Source organism: Dromaius novaehollandiae, chromosome 10 (assembly GCF_036370855.1).
Source record: "Dromaius novaehollandiae isolate bDroNov1 chromosome 10, bDroNov1.hap1, whole genome shotgun sequence".
NCBI lineage: Eukaryota > Metazoa > Chordata > Aves > Casuariiformes > Dromaiidae > Dromaius > Dromaius novaehollandiae.
Window position 1 is genome coordinate 21050351 of NC_088107.1, and position 19738 is coordinate 21070088.

The following is a 19738-nucleotide window of genomic DNA, read 5'->3' on the forward strand; positions in this document are numbered from 1 at the left end:
ATGCTTTAGTAACATTTACAAGAATTAGGACATCTCTGAGCTTCTGGCACTGTACTAAATTGATATAATTTTGTTTTCAGTTGTTCAGAGCAGGATTTTCCAAAGTGTTGGCACAGACCTAGCTCAACACCTGCAGTCTTCAGAAAAAGCAAACTAAGGACAATGCCAAGCCTTTCTGAAAATCCCAAACCTTACGCTCATGCTGATTTGCAAAATTAAGTTTGGAGCCCACACAAATGTCAAATAAAGGGAAAATGCCCACATGTTAAGAGACACTGCTGAGACTTGCCCAAAGACTATAACTCCCTCAAAGTGGCTACTCCCTTCATCAGAATTCAAGCTACATGGCTATAACTAACATGAATGCAAACACACCTAACAAAACCATCGTCCTAAGAGAGAGAGACTGTCATTCAGAGGGGCAAGTTAAAAAATAATTTGAGAATGGGGAATCCGCCCAAGATATCTCTGGGAATATAGCCAGTTTGCGTTGGATTGACAAGTCTACTCGTCTCCCAGCATCCTCCAAAGAACATGCCTATTTCTGCAGATTCATAGAATCCATGCAATATTTTCTCAAAAATAACCAGACCCGCGACCCCAGACCTTTTGCTGATCTTTTAACATCTTATCCACAAAGGTCAAATGAGAAAGCCTGCCCACGACACCGAGGAGCTATTCAGGTAATCTAAGCCTAGAGCCCCAGTTTTGAAGACAAAACACAAACCGCTCCAAAGCATTCAGACCCTCCAGCCATACCTCTGCTGGGCTGGTGTTTCCCGTGTCTGTCACTTCATGTTATCTTACACTGCCTTCCACTCTCGTTACTTCTGCAGATATTTCTTCCTGGCTGGCACCCAGCAGCCACTGTAGCAGATGCCCAAAATAGACCACACACTTGATGATCCAAGACAATTGTCATTAGCAAATACACAGCATAAGGGGGATAAGATAATAAAAGATGACCTTCACGCTGTTAAAATTCATCTGAAATGGAAGTGTCATTCACAGGCATAAACTCAGTGTTCCCCAGATATTACATACTGGTCTTAGGAAACCAAAATGACTTCACTTTGAAAGATTTGAACTGTGATGTTTTTGTTGGACTCCATTTGCAAGTACAGAGCACAGTTATTCCAAAGCACAATTATATCAAAGGAAGAATGAGAGCTTTAATTTTTTTCTTTCATCAGATGATGATTTCCCTAAGCTGATCAGCGAAAGCAGGCTGAATTAGAGATTTGGCTTGTTCAGAAAAACAAGTTGCATATTCATGATCTGAGAAAATAGGAACAATCAACTTTATTTTTTTGATACACTATTTTTATGTTAACGCTTCTGGGGCATGTAACCAAACAATATTCCAGTACAAGGATTTAGGATCATCCCAATCACATAAGGTCTGCACCAGAATTCATTAAAACAGGAAGAGAGGAGGAATCAGCTTCAGTGACTGTTGGATCAGACTAGAACTTTAAAATAAAAATAGCTATTGATATTAGAAAGGCTTTTACAGTGAGCCAGAAGTTACAGTGCTTCCTCAACAGCGACCAGGACCCCACGGCAGGCTTGGGGGAGGACGTAACCTTCTGAGCTCTCTCGCAAACCATCCCAAGTCTTTCCCTCAGCTGTCGCACGCTGGGACCATCTCTTCCGTCGCAGTCTCTCTGCTCTAGGATTCCCAGCGCTGAGTAGTTTAACGTGAAGGTCAGCATATTCGTACTGACCACACTCAGCATTCACGCTACCTACTGTTCCATAAAGCGACTTCACAGCCTAGTTCCACCTTCTGGCTCCCATGTCCGAACCGCCTTTACCTAACGCCCCAGACACCCTGAGGTGGCAAACACCACTCACCCCACGCGAGCCGCTTACCTACAGCCAAGGGACAAAGCTGCAGCAAAACCAGGAACCGAGCGCTGCACTCCCAGATTCCTGTTTAAGGCACGAGCAACATTTCCTGCCGAATCGCTTCATGTTCCTAAGCTCTGTCATACCATAAACCAGACCTTATCTGCCCTAAGAAATCTGTATTTCCCAGTGTGGTTTAAGGCATGAATTTACACAGAGGTATTTACACCAGCACAAACCCCGGCGGCAGATGCTCTTACTCCGTTACAGAAGTGCCTTTCTCAGTGCAGCTTGGGCTGTGCGGAAAGGAAATTCACCTAAGAAACCCACTCGTGGGAAGAGGGAGACAGAATCCACCCTAAGGGGAGCAGCAGGAAGAAAGTTAAGACTTCTCCCCTTCAGAAAAGGTTTCCCTGTGCAGTTATTAGCCTGTCATCACCAAGTTATCTGATGAGCAACGACCGCTCTGCACACGCTGAATGCACGATAAGTGCCCACCCGCCGCTGAATGCCAGAGGCGTTACAGAACGCAGAGGCGGAACAGCAGCGCCCGATCATCCACCTTGTCACCAGCTCTGGGCAGTTCTTCCGCAGCGCCCCTTCTCCAGCTGCTCAGCCAACCCGCGTCACGCGCCCGCGCGAACAGCTGCGCGATCCTGCTCTCTCCGGCACCCCGACGCCAGGCGGAGGCCGGTCTCTGCCACCGCGGCAGCGTTCCCCTGGGCACGTCTTCACGCTACGAAGCAACAGCTGTACTAAAGCAAAAACCAAAACACACCTCAGAACTGACTGGAGTGACATAACACTCCGTATGATCTGCTTTTTAATACGGAAAAATAGCTGCAGTTTGGAATCAAATCTTGCCTGTTTCGGGTTACTCATTTGAAAGCAAAGGAAACAAACTGAAGTGATTTTGTCTTCTACTTCTGGTGCTTTAACCTAAAGACAAGCATTAAGGTGCCCTTTCGCCCTTCTCATCCCCACTGATCTTTTCCCTCCTCTTTTATTCCTTTCTTTAATCCTGGAAAAGACTAACACTTCCAACAGCAAAAAAGCAAGTAATTTTTACCTTCTGAGTACAAATGAAAAAAAAAGTCAAAGCACAGTTAGAAAGTTATGTTAATTCCATAAAACCTTACTTTCACATGAGACTTTTCCTGTCGGAGAACAGCAGGCCAAAGGTTTCCCTGTCGGAGCACGGAGGCAGCCAGCACCCGCCCCCCGCCCGCCTCGGGGCTCCCGCGCACCCGAGGTCCCGTCAGGCGCCGCCCCCGCCCCCGCCCCCGCCCCCGGCCCCGCTCACCTCCGCCGCAGGCAGCCCGCACCCGGTCCCCGGCCGCCGCGTGCCTGGGCGGTGAGCTCCGCGACGCCTCGCGCACCGCGAGGGACGGCCCGGCCGCGATCCCCGCCCCCGCCCGCGGCCAGCGCCTGGCCCCGGCGTCCCGGGCTCCTTCCTGCACGGGGCGACCCGGCTACGCCTGGCCCCGGCGTCCCGGGCTCCTTCCTGCACGGGGCGACCCGGCTACGCCTGGCCCCGGCGGTCCCGGGCTCCTTCCTGCACGGGGCGACCCGGCTACGCCTGGCCCCGGCGGTCCCGGGCTCCTTCCTGCACGGGGCGACCCGGCTACGCCTGGCCCCGGCGTCCCGGGCTCCTTCCTGCACGGGGGGACCCGGCTACGCCTGGCCCCGGCGGTCCCGGGCTCCTTCCTGCACGGGGCGACCCGGCTACGCCTGGCCCCGGCGTCCCGGGCTCCTTCCTGCACGGGGCGACCCGGCTACGCCTGGCCCCGGCGGTCCCGGGCTCCTTCCTGCACGGGGCGACCCGGCTACGCCTGGCCCCGGCGTCCCGGGCTCCTTCCTGCACGGGGGGACCCGACTACGCCTGGCCCCGGCGGTCCGGGCTCCTTCCTGCACGGGGCGACCCGGCTACGCCTGGCCCCGGCGGTCCGGGGCTCCTTCCTGCACGGGGGGACCCGGCTACGCCTGGCCCCGGCGGTCCGGGGCTCCTTCCTGCACGGGGGGGCCCGGCTACGCGAAAGCTGGCAGCTGGCTGACGCCGCAGCGCCGGTCGCTCCAGAAGGGCTGGAGCAAAGCCGCGGCCGTGCGCTCGCAGCCCCCTCGTCGGCCGCGCCACCGCGTGCCGCAGCTCCGGTCTCGGCCGCCCTCGAGGGACGCGGCCCGGCCCGAGGCACCCTCCGCACGGCCCCGGCCCCGGCGGCGCAGGCGTTAAAGCACCTGCCGCCCCGACTCTGCCCGTCCGAGGGGGCAGAGGAGAGGGGGCACGGGTAAGGCGGCGAGGACGCGCGGACTCGCAGGGCGATGGGAGCAGGCGGAGGGGACGCGAGCCCGGGCACCTCGGAGCAGGGACAGCACCAGGACACGCAGCGGCGGCCATCGCCGCCCCCCGGTGCTCGCCCGGAGGCCCCCGGGGCTGCGGCCGCCCTCCCCTCCCCTCTCTCCCTCCCCGCCGGCTGGCGGCTCGGAGCCGCAGCCCCACCGCCACGGGCCGGCGAGAGGGGCCCCGGCCGGGAGCCGCGGGGGGGGAAACGCGGGGAGCCCCGTCCCCGGGGGGGGGAGGGAGGGAGGGAGGGAGCCGCGCAGGGGCCCCGCACGGCGCCGCCGCCGCCACTTACCGCCGGCTCCGCGGGCTCCTCGGGCGCTGCTCGCCGCCCCCCGCCGCCGCCTGGCCCGGGCGTGCGCGGGGAGGGGCCGCCGCTCTGCTCCGCTCCGCTCTGCTCCGCTCCGCGCCCCGCGGCGACGCCCGCCGCCCTGTCACGCGTCGCCCTCCGCACCCAGCGCCGCGGGGGCACCGCCGCGAGCCGCCCGTGACCCCCAGCCCGGGGCACCGCCGCGGGACAGGACCCCCCCCCCCCCGGTAACGCCCAGTCCCGGTTCAGCAAACACCGCGCACTGTCCCCGCTGCCGACAGCGATCACGAAGCGGCCCCAACCACCCACTTACCCCGGAGGCAGAAGGGCCAGCTCCCCCAGGCAGCACCGTCCCCGCTGTCGCCCCGGCGCGCTTCGTGTCCGCGGCCCGGCCGAGCCGCCCTGCGAGGAGAGCAGCGTTTCACGGGACGCGGCGGCCAGGCGCAGCCGGGCGACGGGGACATTCGCGCCCCCGCTCCGGGCAGCCGCAGGGGACGGGGGTGCCAGCCTGGCCTTGCGAGCGCGCGGGGGGACACGCGCTCCCGGCTGAGGAGAGGAGCGCTCCGCATGCAGGACTCGCGTCGCGCTATAGGAAAACCACACTGAAGAAAGGAGGCTGATTAAGTGAATTCACTTAGAGAGACGCCTCACTGGCGTTATCCTTTACGGAAAGGCCCATGTTGTTCATTCTGTGCGCTATCCAGGTCTATACTGCGTGGTCTGAAGCCTCGTATTACCCAAGGAAAGGCCCTGTCACTTCAAGAAGCTGTGAAAAAGTGGCAGGGGTTTTTAGTCCCCAGTGCTGATCTCAGAGTGCACCAGTATTTATCGCCATAGCAAACATCTGCAATACTGTTTTTCAGGCTGCCCTAGACCGTGCCCTGGACTTGCTACCAGCAGTTCCAGGTCCTTCGTGAGTTTACCCTCGTGTCTTAAAGACCCTCAAAACCTGTAAAACTAGATTTTCTCCAACTTTATTTTGCAGACAGTAATCGCAATAAAAAAAACTGTTTGGTCTCCTTAAATTTATTCCAGGCAAGTTAATAGCCAGCATTTGTTAATGGGGAATGATGTGGGATTGTTCACACCTTAGAAATGGCCTATAAATACCAGGCTGCCTTCCCTTCCAGTTCTGGATACAGTAAAGACAAAGCAAAGCTACGGCAAACTGTCAAAGAGGCAGGCTGTTTCCACTGCAAAAAGTTGCATGGGTGCAACAAGTTTCAAAAGTTTTATGCTGGGCAAGAGCCTAAAGGCAGTGCTTTTTATTATCACAGTTGAAAATAAGCTTGCTGCAAGCCAACAGGGTTGAACTGTGCCCTGCTAGCCTGCCCCCGGAGTGGCGTTTACAGCCCGAGTCCCACCCAGCTCTCCCAAGTCAGAAGAAAGTGGCTGCATCTGACACTGCAGAGGGTAGAGGGCAGGAAATGGGAGCAATGCTAAAGGTTTCAAAAGGCCAGTGCAAGAATTCAGAACTCTTTAAAAGGGGGAAAAAAGGATTTCATTCTTCACCTTTACTGCTACAATGTCATATGATCATATGACACCCCACCAATGCTCCTACTAAACTATCAGAGAAAAGTACGCAAGGAAAGCCACCTCCTGTGTTTGCCCTAGCTACACCACGGGGGACAAAGCAACATGGTTTGTCCTGACAGACCACAACCACTTTCCAAATCAGGACAAGCTCACTACACCCCAAGTGACCCTGCTTTGAGTTTAATTTCTGCTAGCTCACCCCACAAGGTCTCCAGAAAAAATAAAGGTAGAACTAAATCTTATTCCTGATGCCTGTTTGTAAGCCAAAATATAGGTTCTACCGAAGTAAGAAATTGCTTTTACATGGTTAAGTCATTTAGAGACCCTTAAAACATTTTAAGGATCAGACTTGTCATGTTACTAGAACTATAGCCACTGTTTCATGACTTACGGATTGTATAAAAGAGTAATTGTAACATCTTTGGCAATCAGGGCAAAACCTTTATATCCATACAGGGCACAAATAGGAAGGAAAACTTGAAGTTGAGTAGCTTTCAAAGCAGGCAGGGCAGCACAAGCAACCTGGTAAGTCACTGAACTCTGAAGGCAAACATTGCCGTGTCTGCTAGCTGCGCTATTAACAGTCTGCTTTAGGAAGCGACAGAGGAGGAAGTGCATGCCTTACATTCCTAAGGGAAGTCTCAGGCTCACATACCTACCAGGAGAACATCACTTGCATTTACAGAAACAGGTAAATCACCTAATTTCACAGTTTAATCACCAATCATGGTGCTTGAAGACATCACTTTAAGAGTCAGTTCATCAGTTGAAACCTGAAGTCTTGCAGGCAGCTCACTGTACAGCGATCTAATTGTCATTCAAACAAAAACCACATTGTATTTAAAACACATAGGCGGGATGTAGTCAAAATTAGGAAACACTTGAACTAAGGTTACCAAACTCATCTTAATTACCTCAAGTATATACATTAGTTACCTTTTCACTTCTCTACAGTATCCCAGACTCACTAACCAAGAACATATAGTCTGCATATTAAATAACTACTTGGTTTTATGTCATGTTCAGTGTATAGCCCTGAGGTCTGCCTTTTAATCTAATCCTGCTTTGAAAGGCTAGCAGTTTTGACAGGGCAGAGCTGCCCTTCAATCAGATGTGTAACTGCATCGAAGCATGGCTTCTGCAGCATAGTATCATGATGAAATACCATATTAGGAGGAGTAACTTCCTTCTAATCAAGCCTCTTTTCCAGGGGGAAGACTGCCAAGGCAGAGTACGTCCTTCCTTTGCATTATCTGAGTGAATACACTTCACGGCTTTCATTTGTGGGAACTCCTAAAAGCCTCAACACTACTTAGATTCTGTTTCCAGGGAGGGCAAGGAGCTGCACATATGGAAGCTATGTTTAGCACTTCCAAAAATCCCCCTAAGTGAACACCTGATGTACAGTAACAGCACCAGTAGACTGCAGCGTGGTCTCTACGCCTCTCCCAGGCGCTCAAAATGGGGAATGAGACCCTGTGGATACTTGGCTTCAGGGTGAGCTGTTTACTGTTTTTCTAAGTTAATGCATTCTTAGGGATAAAGTATTAAACAACATACGTGATTAGCTATATCCATCAGCCATACTTACACACATCCTTGATGCAACTTCATTGAGAACAGATCTCTTGAGCTTAACAGTCCTAAGGCAGAAATAGTTAAAGAACAGCTGAGGCCACTATTAAGGCCCCAGCAGGTGTTAGGGCAGCACAACCTAAACAATCTGTAAGGTGTCCAAGGAGGACATCACTCCCCATGCACTCCCTCTCCCAAACTTTCTGTTTATTCCTTAAACTTACATTTTTCAGTATACAGAACAGGAGGTTCTTAGGCCAGAGTCTTGTTCTGCCTTAATTGCTCTTTATCCTATTTTGTGACTCCTTTGAACAGTTTTCCAACCGTGCCAATATCTACACTTGTCCTCTAGCTCTGCTACAGCATGGCAAGCTGTAAAGAACTCTGCACTATTCACCTCTACTATGAAAGATCTGTTTGGACATATGATTATAAGTAATCTCATTACTCTTACTTCCTCACAAACATTTAGCTGTCAAGTTTGTATCTGAAGTAGTTAGGTACTTGATAGTCTCATTAAGAGCACCAAGCTAATTCAAGATACAAGTAAATATGTAGGTTTCTTAAGAAGTCTGTTCCCTGTGAATGCTCATTTTTTCTCCTTTCCCTCCCCCAAGAAACCAAGGACACTAATCATAAGTTTAACCAGTCAGCATCACCTGCACACATGTCTATAGTCCACATCTTCATGCTTCAAAAGCAAATTTGCGTATTTGTTCCTCTATAGAGACTCTCTCAAATCAATCACCAGCTTTACTAATGGTTTATGTTTCGATGGCACCTGCAGTTATTTCCATCTGTTATAAAAAAGAAGAACCAGAACAAGTTGTAATGCAAAGTAATACACAATTTATTTTTCTTTACATCATTCTTTAGCAAAACAACATTGGTTACATTTGGTGATTGAAATTTCTTGTACCGCATATTGCTGATTTATAACATGGCACTTAAGGAAAGATTCACTTAAACAGCTACACTTTTTCTTGAAATAAAGTGACTAATTTTCTATTTCTCAGTTAAGTATGGACTGAACATACAACTTAACTTGAGATTTAAAACCAGCCATTCATTCATTCTTGATGTCTTAGGGAACAAAAGTCCTTCCCGTTCTGCTAAACATCTTACCATGTTTACAAAGACTGGGAGAAGGGGAGAATCTCTCACAGAAGATACCTAAAAGGCAACAAAAATTCTTTCTATGGTTTACATAGCTTGTAAAAAAACAACAGTCCAACAACACTTGATAATAATACCACCTACAGACATGTACAGGTAAAGCTGGAATACTGTGCAGTTTTAATAGCTAAATATGTAGTGCACCAGATTTCTGACTATTTAACAGAAGATATTTTAAACAATAGATAGAAGTTTCACTGGAAAGCCATACATAACTCTGAGGATGGAGGGATATTCTGCAGGACGCGACTCAGTGGGATTTGGTTTATGCAACATACACTGGGAGCCTTCCATATGGAACTCTTTATGCATGTGCATAATCTTAATGTTAAAAAATAAAGCCTAAAAGTTCATTACAATAAACAAAACCATGAAACATTAAACAAAGTTTTATGATCATCGATTTAAGATCTTAATTTGCATTAACAAGTCCATTTCCTAATAAGTGACAAATATTAAACCCTCATGCATTGCCTTGCAAGTTTACCCAAAATGTGAACACTTGGTATCTACACAATTCAGCTTTGCAGAGCACCAGGTCACACTGCATTTCAAATTTGCCCCAAAACTTGTACAACAGCAAGGCAAGCTTCCCCTGAAATGGCTTCCTGCTACATTGTTCTCAGCAGTGTTCCATGCAGACTTCTAGTGGTCAGAGGTAAGTCTTAGATGCCTGTTCAATTTTTTGACCTTTTGATTAAGACATCAGTAATGATGCTCAACCAAATGAAATCAGCTTGCTAGGAATGTGAGTAAAATACCACCAACTCACTTCACGACTGTAAGCCAAAGTACAGAGACATGATTTCCATAATCTTCCTACTATTCATGTACTAGATCCACATAGCGTAATAAACTTACTTTTACCATACAACTGGGTAACAACATCTATAACAAATCACAGTAACAAATTTAACCTTCAGTAAAATTGGAAAAAAGAAATAGTCGTGTAATATTGCAAGTCATGTTTTGTCAGCTAGAGAACTTCCTGAACAGTTGCCTCAAAGTTAGTTTTATCTTCACACCCTGAAGACCTTAACAAATTCAGTATGAAAACATCTCCTCAGTTATAAGGTCAGTTCATAGAGAAAACTCAAAAAACCCAAGAATAATAGATCTGTAAGAACAGGGTAGGTACTTACTTCTGAATTATTCACCTTAACATTTCAACTGTTGCCACTGGAAGGAAGATCTTAAATGAAATCTCTTTCTAAGCTTAACACTTGAAAACAAGATGAAAACAGAGACTGAACATTACAGAATACTGTGATTTAGAGACCAGCTCTTTCAAAACAAAGACAGTATAACTAGAAAATTAGAAAAGCTGGTCCCATTTTTATATTCAAATACCAGTTGTAAGTAAAAAAGGAATACAGTACATGCAAAAATATGAAAAATCTACCTAATGAATTCAAGTATGCAACCAAGAGTAACTAGGGAATACACCCCCCCCCCCCCGCTTATAATAGTATAATAGACAGGGTAGACACATTTTAGAAGACAAGTGACATACAAATCAAAATCATACCATGTTTCCCTCACTAGCAAGGATTTGTTGGCTTATTTGAAATTATGTTACACAGAAAGAGGCATACCTTAGGTATTAAAAGAAGTTCTGTAAGTTACAATATTTGCCTCACTTCAATAAAATATTTCCCTTCCAGATAAACCGTCTTATGATATGCTTAGAGAAGGCTATAAACATTCTCAAAAAAAAGTGCTATGAAACAGAAGCAGGATTTCTCCCCCACTTAAGTTCTCCAAAACAATTACATGCATATACTTGACAGAAATCCTACTTGTTCTCAGAACAAAAGGAAACAGATGTCATAAAAACTTCATGCATTTGACTATTCCTCATCACCAGTTCATTTTTGCCCATTAACAGCCCCCCTAAGAAGTTGAGATTTGCTACCTAGTATTTGAATGTTTTACCAAGACCCATCCAGAGAGTGTCTAAATCAGACATTCTGAATGGCTCAAGAATACTGCAAGAACCCAATTAGAGAACAGTCAACAACAACAACAAAAAAAAAGCTTTATCCTCAGAACTGTTTTTAAAAAGCATAGCTAGTAATGAAGTGAATGGCCTACAATCAGGTTTTCATAGTCAGAAACACTACAGCTAAGTGTCCCAAGTGTTTCCTTACACTCCCTTGTAGCATGTGCAAGCAACACCCAGCAAAGACAAACACATTCAGAGAATATTGCGTTTTCGCTCTGCAAAAGGATCTTAAGTTTTTGTGCACGTGCTGTGGCCTTTAGGCTTGAGTCATTGCTAAATATTTGTTTTAAGAATCCTATCTCTACCACTATTGTACAATGGTTATACATTCATGCAAAACTTACTATGTTTCTTTTTAAAAGATCAAGACTTCATCCTATTGGAAACCCCAGATAGGTAGAAGCCCTACAAATAAAAAAAAACCTTTAACAGATACACAATTAATTAGCTACTAAAACAAGGTACTCCCGTGACTAGTTCCATTCTCCATAATATCTGAGTTTTGGCTGTGGCTTCCCCCCCCTCCCCCCCCCCGACTGTGATGTCTCAAACCCCCCCACCACCACCTGAATAGGGATAAGATTGACTGAACAGAATTTGACCTATAAATCCCTTTGTATTAACCAGAATTATCAACACAGCTGCCCAAATAAGCGTAAGTGACATATATCACTCTTCCAGTATACACTGAACATTCACATGACAAATAGGTACTTGAACATACATAAAGAATAAAACAAAGTGTTCCGATCAACGATGCATTTCATGTCGCTTCAGGAAAAGACAAAGGAATGCAAAAGTTCTTCTGGTGCTTCATTCCATACATTCATTTTTCTAGTTATGACCTAAAGAATGGCTAATTTATTTGAGGACAACACAACAAAAGCCATTTACTGAACCAACATGAAATTGAAAGATATGTCCTCCCAGATCGTGCCTGTGCTACCAAAAAAAATGTCAAAAAATGCAGAACCTTGGCAATGAATGTGGTAAACAGTGATGACCTTCTTGCTACTGTTTCACACATTGGCACAAAGAGTGTGCTACAGGAAAACAACTGGCAATTCAGCTGTTTGACTAAACTGAGATACGCATTTAAGTGCTCTACATACAATTCAACGAACATAATTGTAAACAGAAGTGTTTGACCTCCATACAAAGCAATATTTCTGAAAGTGCTGGGGTTTGGAAATCTGTCCTGCATATTTCCAAAAGCAACTAGTTTACAGTCTGTTTGACACAATAAAGTGTACTGGAGGTTAACTCACTCAATGAGCTTTGGTCATGATCCCAAAGAAAAATTTGAGTACTTTCAGCTATCCTCCTCATCATCGCTAATAAGGTCTCTTTTTTCTACGCAGGTCTCTCGTTCACGTAGGAAATCCTCACGAATGGCTTCAAGTTCAGTTAGTTCAAGACGCACTTTCTCCAGGTGATAGGCCCTCCTGTTCCTGATCTGACGTAATGGAAAAGGATTCAGGTCTCCAAAAGCAATAGCAGTCAGTTTCCTGTAGGATTAAACAACATTAGAAGATGACAGACATTAGTGTCTTTTAAAGTCAGTTTTGAACTTCATCCACATTAACATTACAGAGCTGACACTTCTCTGATTTCCTTCACATACCTGACATCTCATATGAAGTTACCAAGACTTCAAGGCAGTTTGGTAGAGCACTCAGTTTTAGAAGTTACTTCAAGCAACAAAATGCCCTCAAACTCACCAGTTTGCAAAGCCACCTTGAAATTCTACATAGCGCTATAGCAAGTAGAGCCTTGACAACACGGAACAGAAGATGCAAGCTTGACTGATCAGAGCTTCATTGGCTAGGCAGAATATTTAGTGCATCCAATTACCTGATTATAGATCAGATATTCCACTTCCTTCACATAATTCATTGAAACTCATTCAATACCAAGACAGCTCTTGGCTACCCAGGGTAATAAAGTGGCTCAACAGGCCAGATAAAGCCTGGGATAATACAAGTATAAACAAGGATAATACAGAACATGTATAAGCCAAACTTTATGATATAGTTAGAAAGGTCAGGGATTCTGCTGGTTGGAGCATAAAGATCTCTGAGCTAGTGTCAGCTCAAGCTAGTCAGAGCACCCAGCAGAGACCATGAAAGCAGCCATAGCCCTTCCAGAGTCCTGCAGTGTAACACCAACAGCCATCACAGCTTACTACCTGATCTACCTGCCTCACTCAGTCCAAAGACAGAGGTAACCATCTCCAGAAAGTCAAGTAAGCCCAAGCACTACACTTAAAGAGCAGCAGCAGCTATAATTCAGGGCTTTGAGACATAACACTATTTCTTCACATGCAAGATATCAGCACTAGCTTACCAGAAACCAAGGTAAGCATGTCACTACTGCTGTTCTACACCCAAAACAAGGTATTACGTACATTCAAGTTCTCTATTACCCTTAGTAGCTTACTCTAGTTTTATTATCCAACTGAACCCAAATATTAACAAATTTGATTTGGACAGCTTATTTTCTTCAAGGCTAGGCTCTCCTTAGGTTTATATTTTCGGGTAAACCAGAATTATTTCAAGTTATAAATAAGTAGAATGTATTCCAACAGCTTTTCTACCTGTGCCCAAGCATACTACAGAACAATTTATCTGTAGAAAAACCTAACTAGACATACAGGCTATAGCACTCTACAATCCAGACTATAATTATGCATGTTTGTGCAGACTTTTGTCCATTAGAAAACTTAAGTCTATAATTAGTGTAAAACAACTTTCTATCCAATTCAGATGTTCACAAGTTCTGTAAAAAATTCTGATGTTTTCCTGTAGAAGATGACTTCTTATCCATATCAGTAAGAGATATCATTCTGCACACTGTTGCATTGTCCAAGTTTCGATGTCGCAAAACTTGTACAAAAACGGTGGAATAAGACATCAGATGGTTAGAATCACACCTTATTCTACAACTGAAGTCACACAAATGAGTTCTGGCAGGCAAACCGACCCGCCAGGTGGCACTACACCACTGCGCCGCCTCTTCTTCCCAACTTTCAAAGCGCGAAGCAAACAGGGATTTACCGACCAGCACAGGGTACGCTTGTATCGTAAGCGTCTGATGCACTGAGTTCTGTCCTAACTGTCACAGTCTGGCAAAAGAAGATACCTGATCAGCTGGGGGGTGGGGAAGAGCATTGTTAAAAAACAAATGCGATCTCTTCTAGCAAGCTTGCCCTCCCCTCCCCTCGCAATGGTAGCAATCTTTAAAACAGGATAATTCAGCATCAGAAGTTCAGACAGGAGACCTAATCATCATATGCTTTTACATATTTGTAAAAGGAAAGAAAAGCTAAATCTGTAGCTCTAATGAAACATCTAAAAGCTAACATAAAACTCTGCTCAAATTAAGGTTTGTTTTGTTTTGTTTTTGCAACTTTTAGTGACTTTCAGGGATGTACCTCCAAGAAACATTTAACAAAAAGCAAATATAAGCTACATTCTTAAAGCATCCATAAATCTCAGATTTTAAAAGAAAGTGGCAGCTTCATTCCCTTATTGCTTTAGCGTACTCTTTCCCCAAAACCAAGTACATACTTTTCTGTCCCTTCCAGATTTGGAATCACGGTCAGCATTTATTTTGGCCACAAACAGCTGAGTACAACAACTATTCTGCATTTTTCAAGTCAAAGGGGGAATGCTAAGATATCAGGCACCATGCTACCCCCCCAAGCCCTTGCAGAGGTTTCAGAGGAAGCAGAAGCTGTTATCAAGATTTTTACCCTTTAAACTGGGTGCAAAACATTATGCCAGCACCAATCCCAGGAACAGACTATAGACAGAATACGACCATTCAGCTTTAACTTGCATCCAGCCAAAACTGAAACACAGGAAGTGAAAATAAATAGTTCTTGCAGTAGGAGCCAAAGTGTAAGCCTAAGTCCATATGGAATTTATTACAGTAAAAAAACCAAACATCTCAGATTACAGTATATTATTTTCTACTAAATTTTAAACCAGTAAGTCTAAATATCTGTACAAAATATTTTCAACTACTAGAAATAAAAGTCATATTGGGATTGTTCTAATCTGACATGTTGCTCTAGTCTTGTAATTGGGATAACGCATTAAAACATTAGACCTTAATTTACATAAACTGTACTTCCTATGCAAAGGACTGAGGAATGGAAGGGTATCTAACTTGAAATATCTGCTTCAAAGCATGTTAAAAATCATGCTCTATTTATGCAGTATTAGCCTACACATTAGTGATTCATGAGACATCTAAATTCAGTGAGGGACAGCTAACATGTAATACTTAAACTGGGGTTTGTTTTTGTTTTGAAGTATTTCATAACATTAGTTGTACCCACAATACAGGGTGAGGCTTTTCACCTACGGTTGGAATTCTGAAGTGCTACTACCATGATACAACCGCTAACCAAGAGCAACCTGGCAGAGCCGTCATAACTGTTACCCCATATTCAGCTGTGCTTTTACCAGTTCTGCTTTTGTTTCAAGCTACAAAAATGAGAGGAAACAAAGACATGCAAACAGCATTTAAAGAAGCGGCTAGGTAAAGTTGGACTGCTGATGAGAAATCTAAGGAATTACATTTTTATCTCTAGCTACTTAATATCTAAATTAATACCCAGATTAAAAAAAGCAGACTACTTCCATACCCTACCACAAGTCTTTCAGTTGCATACAAGTTTGAGTTACCCACCTAGCATCAAGTATAGTGCGTGTGAAGTATCGAAGGTACTTGAATATGGACATTGAATCTTGCAATTTTAAGATTTCCTCTTCTTTGTATTTAAAAAGTGCCAGGGCAAATCGGAATATTACCTGATAAAAATACATATTTTTCTTTTTAAGAACAGAATGCACCAATTCTCATTTTAATCTAATATAAACTCAAACGAAAAAAGCTACTCTTCCCACAGTCTGCATCTGAGCTATCTAACCATACTCCCCCTATCTCTAATTCCCTGTCACACTGCTCCTCCAACCTCCACCCCCCAAAAGCTACCAAAAACTTCTGTTAGAGAGTATAACCAGCACAAGTTGTTCTATCCAGAATATGATACTGAGTTTATATGGTATAAATTCTTTGAAGTTTGAGTACCTAATTCAGCTGTAGAACAAAGGCAGCTGGGCCTGTTGAATGCAGTACTGAAATTATTTTGAACAAGAAATTAAGCTTTGCTTAATAATTAGCAAGTTGCATTTCAGTGCCTTGAACTACCCCAACACATTGGGAACATATTGGGGAACTGATGCTGGAGGAATTTGACACCAGCTTGCTAGTCAACTTTGGCAGAAGCTGGAGAGGCATTACTTCTCTTCATTCTGAAAAGGCTTCAGTAAGCTTTGAACTGTGTCGGTCTGCACCTGGCTGACTTTATAAAATACCCTGATGCTTAAAATTGATTTGAATGAAAACTCAGCAAAAATACCAATGTATTAGAATGCTCGGATGAGGCCAGCAAGGAATCTAGTTAGGATACTATTTTTGTCTGTCTACTTATTTTATACTCTTCCTGTTCTCTCTAAGTCCCTACATCTGCTTTTAATGTTATGTTTGAATCCAATGACTTTCCTTGCCCTGCTGATTTTATTCCACCACAGTTTCCTGAGTGCGAAACACATGAAACAATCCCCTCCCCCAGTAATTTATGAGATAGGAGCCCAGATAGTCGTTGACTGTTGGACAGTTATAATTTAAATGTCCATACAAATGAAACAAGTGTCTGCTATAGAGACGAACTAAATTTTAGCACTTAGAGCAAATTTTTGCATCTTTTCAATATTCCTAATTTTTGCCTCCTTCAATTAAGCTTTCTTTGTAACAGTATCTCATTTTAATATAATTTAACTAATTTACAAGACAGCTGCATGTAGGAACAGACAGCATTGCTTATAAGTTTATTTTTTTGAAGGTTAAAAAGATTGATGGCAAGGAGGAAGGAAAATACTCGGCACTTAATTCTTCTGTGTAATTTGAGCTAACTTGCAGAACATATAAAAATCAAAAGTCTTTTGGCTGGTTATTTATGCACATTTCCTCCCTCTTTTCCTACCAGTGATTTTAATAGACAGGGGCTTTGTGCAACCACTCTGTACTTATTCACAATGCAACATCTTGTTACCAGATAAGAGCTGGAAAAAGTTAGCTCATTCAGTTCACCTTTGGTCCCTCATATAGGAAAGAGTCCCATATTTTAAAAAGGATGTCGCTAACAACGCTGTCCACAAATACCACGAGAAACCAGTTGAAAGTTATAAGAGTGTAGTCAACTTTGTACTGTTCAAAATGCGCATGCAGCCGTGGGAGTTTCTCACTCATTAAATCCTTGAATACGCGTTGATCAACCTAGAGAGACAAATATGACATCATTGCTCTTAAGTTTTCCAACACTTACGTGGTTTCAAGGCAGACTTGTTACCAACTTGCAATCAGCAGTTTTTCGAGAGCTAACAATGAACCCCAGGACTGTCAAGTTAATATATGTCTAAGCCACATCCACCAACTCCTATACAAACACCAACATCCCAGCGTGCACCTCCCTTGCTGCCACAAGCTATAAGCTGCTTAAAACGCCCTTGTCTCTAAGGGTCCCTCGCACACGGACCCTGCATTCCTGCCACACGTCCCCAGTGCTGTGCTGGCACAGGAGCCCCAGAGCAGGGAACAAGCTGAGGAAGCCCTGGGGGAAGGAGCAGCAGCACGTACCGGAGCACGGGCTGGAGACAGAGGAGCACTGCAGCGTACGCTGCTCGCTGCTCTGCAGAACGCGTTTGACCCCCCGATCTCCCAAGGAGCCCTAAGCTCCCTTTCTCTCTCCACCTCTCCCCCCAGCTTTTGAGGGAAGAAGGAGAATCAGGTCAGTTAATGTCGTGGGGCTGGTAATCGGAAGAGCAGTCAAGGGCCACAGCTCCCGAGTGATCGCCGATCAGTCTGTTTGGTGCCACACCAGGGTCCCCAACCTGCTCGGGGTCCTGGTGCTTGGAGCTCGCCTCTGGCGGCTCCCCACATCTCATACTATCCTTTCAGGTTAAAGGCAATAAATGCCCCTTTACTTGTTTCAGAAAAGGCAGCTTATCAGCCAGTTTTAGAGCAAAAGTTTTAAATGGCTGCAGTTTGTGGGACTAGGTTTTGTTCTGGCATAGCACATACCTGTGATCCTAGCAGTGTCTTAGTATAATAATCACGTGGCATGAAGACTTCCACTATAGTTACTAGGCACCAGAAAGCATCTTCCTGTTCCAAGTACAGAAGTGCAATTGCTACCAACCTGAAAATAGAGTTTATTTGGAGAAAAAGATTATAACACCACAAAACGTATTAAGAACAATTACAATAGAACATTTGTTTCTGTTCAGAGACACATGGATTAATAGCAGATCACTACACAGCAAAACTATTAATGACGTTCAAAGTGAAGCAATGAGATAGCTCCCAGCCAAGCCCAGTAGTCTTATTCAGTTCAATAAGCAAGCAGATAGAGGCAAAAATAAGGTGATTTACTGGAGGCTGTTTTGCCATGAACTCAGGCAAAGTAATTAGACATTTGCTAGCCTTCAACCTACTACTGTAATCCCCAGACTTCTTTGCCTTCCCTTATTGAAGTCGGGGAAAAAAAAAATAGGCAGCTCTTGCATTTCACACACAAGATTGTCATAAATTTAGAAAAAAATCTTTTGCAGCAAGTTTACCTTGTATCAATTAAGGTAAATTTAAGTACCAAAGATTTTGCAAAAAGACTTTAAATGAATTTCCTGAAGTAGAAAAAAAATCAAGATTAAAGAACAGTTAGCTGCATTCCTAGTTTTCCAGTTTCCAACGAGTACTATGAAAGAAAAACCAGAGGAAGAACTGTGTTGTCAATAGTTTTTTGAATATGAAAGTTTACCTTGAATGTATTTCTCAAAATAACCTTATTTTATTTATGTATGCAAGAGGAGTTGCAATACCACAAACTACTACTGATATCACACAGCTTAAACTTTTAATGCCTGATAATCTTAAGAGAACCAAAGCAAGGAATAAATATTTAACCTGCTTTTAATTTCTGCAAGTATACCCAAATGCTGAGTTATTCCTAGTAAAAACAAAAATAAGAAACAAAGATATCTTAGGCAAAAACTGTTCTGTTCAAAGTCCCAAGTTTAGTAAAAGCATTTCTGACACCTTATAATCAGAGACATGTTGCTCTAAGATAGCAACTGCTGTTTTCTTCAGATGTCTCGTGGCATACCAGAGACTGTGTTAATGCTAAAAAAGTACTGTTTAACTACAGAACTACAAAACATAACCACTCATGACGAGCAGTCAAATAAGAATACTTCCAATTCCCACATTATTCACTCCTCCTGTTCAAACTTAACTCCTAAACAGCCTGATGTCCTGCACAACCAAACAACTTCCCTTTAGTTCTGGTTACCAGGCTAGGTACATGTATTTCATCCCTTTGTCCCTAGTTTTATTTTGATTTCTTACGCAGGTTCCTACCAGAGAGCTATCTAAGCATTCCTAAATAACTCCCCTCATGCCCCCAGGCTGACAAAAAACAGTATGTCCTACATCAATTCTTTCTAGAACTAAAAGTTGAGTTTATTGCTCTTCCCTTATTGTCCATAATGAAATACCGAAAAAATATGGAGATGAATCTTTTGATATAAAGCAGAATGAATTCATTTCCCCAGCTCTGTCCTTCAGCCTCTCATCTCTGCTCCCTCTACTGCCTTAACCTGTATAATACCTCAGTCTGCTCCTTGAGACTTGTAATAGAATTATACCATCTTTAGAAACCGGGAGGAAGGGAATAAATGGAGAGGAGAATGAGGGATAGCATCTGCCCCTCTTCCCAGCAAGAGAGGCTTCCTTTTACATTAAGTTTCCCTATCAATTTCTCTATTTTTCATTTCTGAATATTTCAGAAAGGCAGTTTGCAGGGGTATTCTGCTTC

At 44.5% G+C, this 19738-nt stretch overlaps 2 protein-coding genes across 6 annotated transcripts in view; both read right to left on the reverse strand.

The window, feature by feature from the left end:
• DAPK2 (death associated protein kinase 2) overlaps nt 1-4559 on the reverse strand; it is a 61720-nt gene extending 57161 nt beyond the window's left edge. For 2 of the 5 annotated variants that reach the window (XM_064517532.1, XM_064517529.1), the window contains exon 1: nt 4485-4559. The gene's annotated coding sequence lies outside the window, so the exon portion shown is untranslated. Of the gene's footprint in view, nt 1-2990; nt 3068-3154; nt 3253-4484 lie in introns of those variants that run through there. The other 3 variants (XM_064517533.1, XM_064517531.1, XM_064517530.1) reach the window with 3 other exon arrangements.
• Nucleotides 4560-8439: 3880 nt separating this feature from the next.
• TBC1D2B (TBC1 domain family member 2B) overlaps nt 8440-19738 on the reverse strand; it is a 40897-nt gene continuing 29598 nt past the window's right edge. The window contains exons 10-13 of the mRNA XM_026110200.2: nt 17947-18064; nt 16957-17142; nt 15493-15614; nt 8440-12302 (exon numbers count right to left, since the gene is read on the reverse strand). Of these exons, the coding sequence (XP_025965985.2) occupies nt 12107-12302; nt 15493-15614; nt 16957-17142; nt 17947-18064 (622 nt within the window). The 3' untranslated portion in view covers nt 8440-12106. The remainder of the gene's footprint in view (nt 12303-15492; nt 15615-16956; nt 17143-17946; nt 18065-19738) is intronic.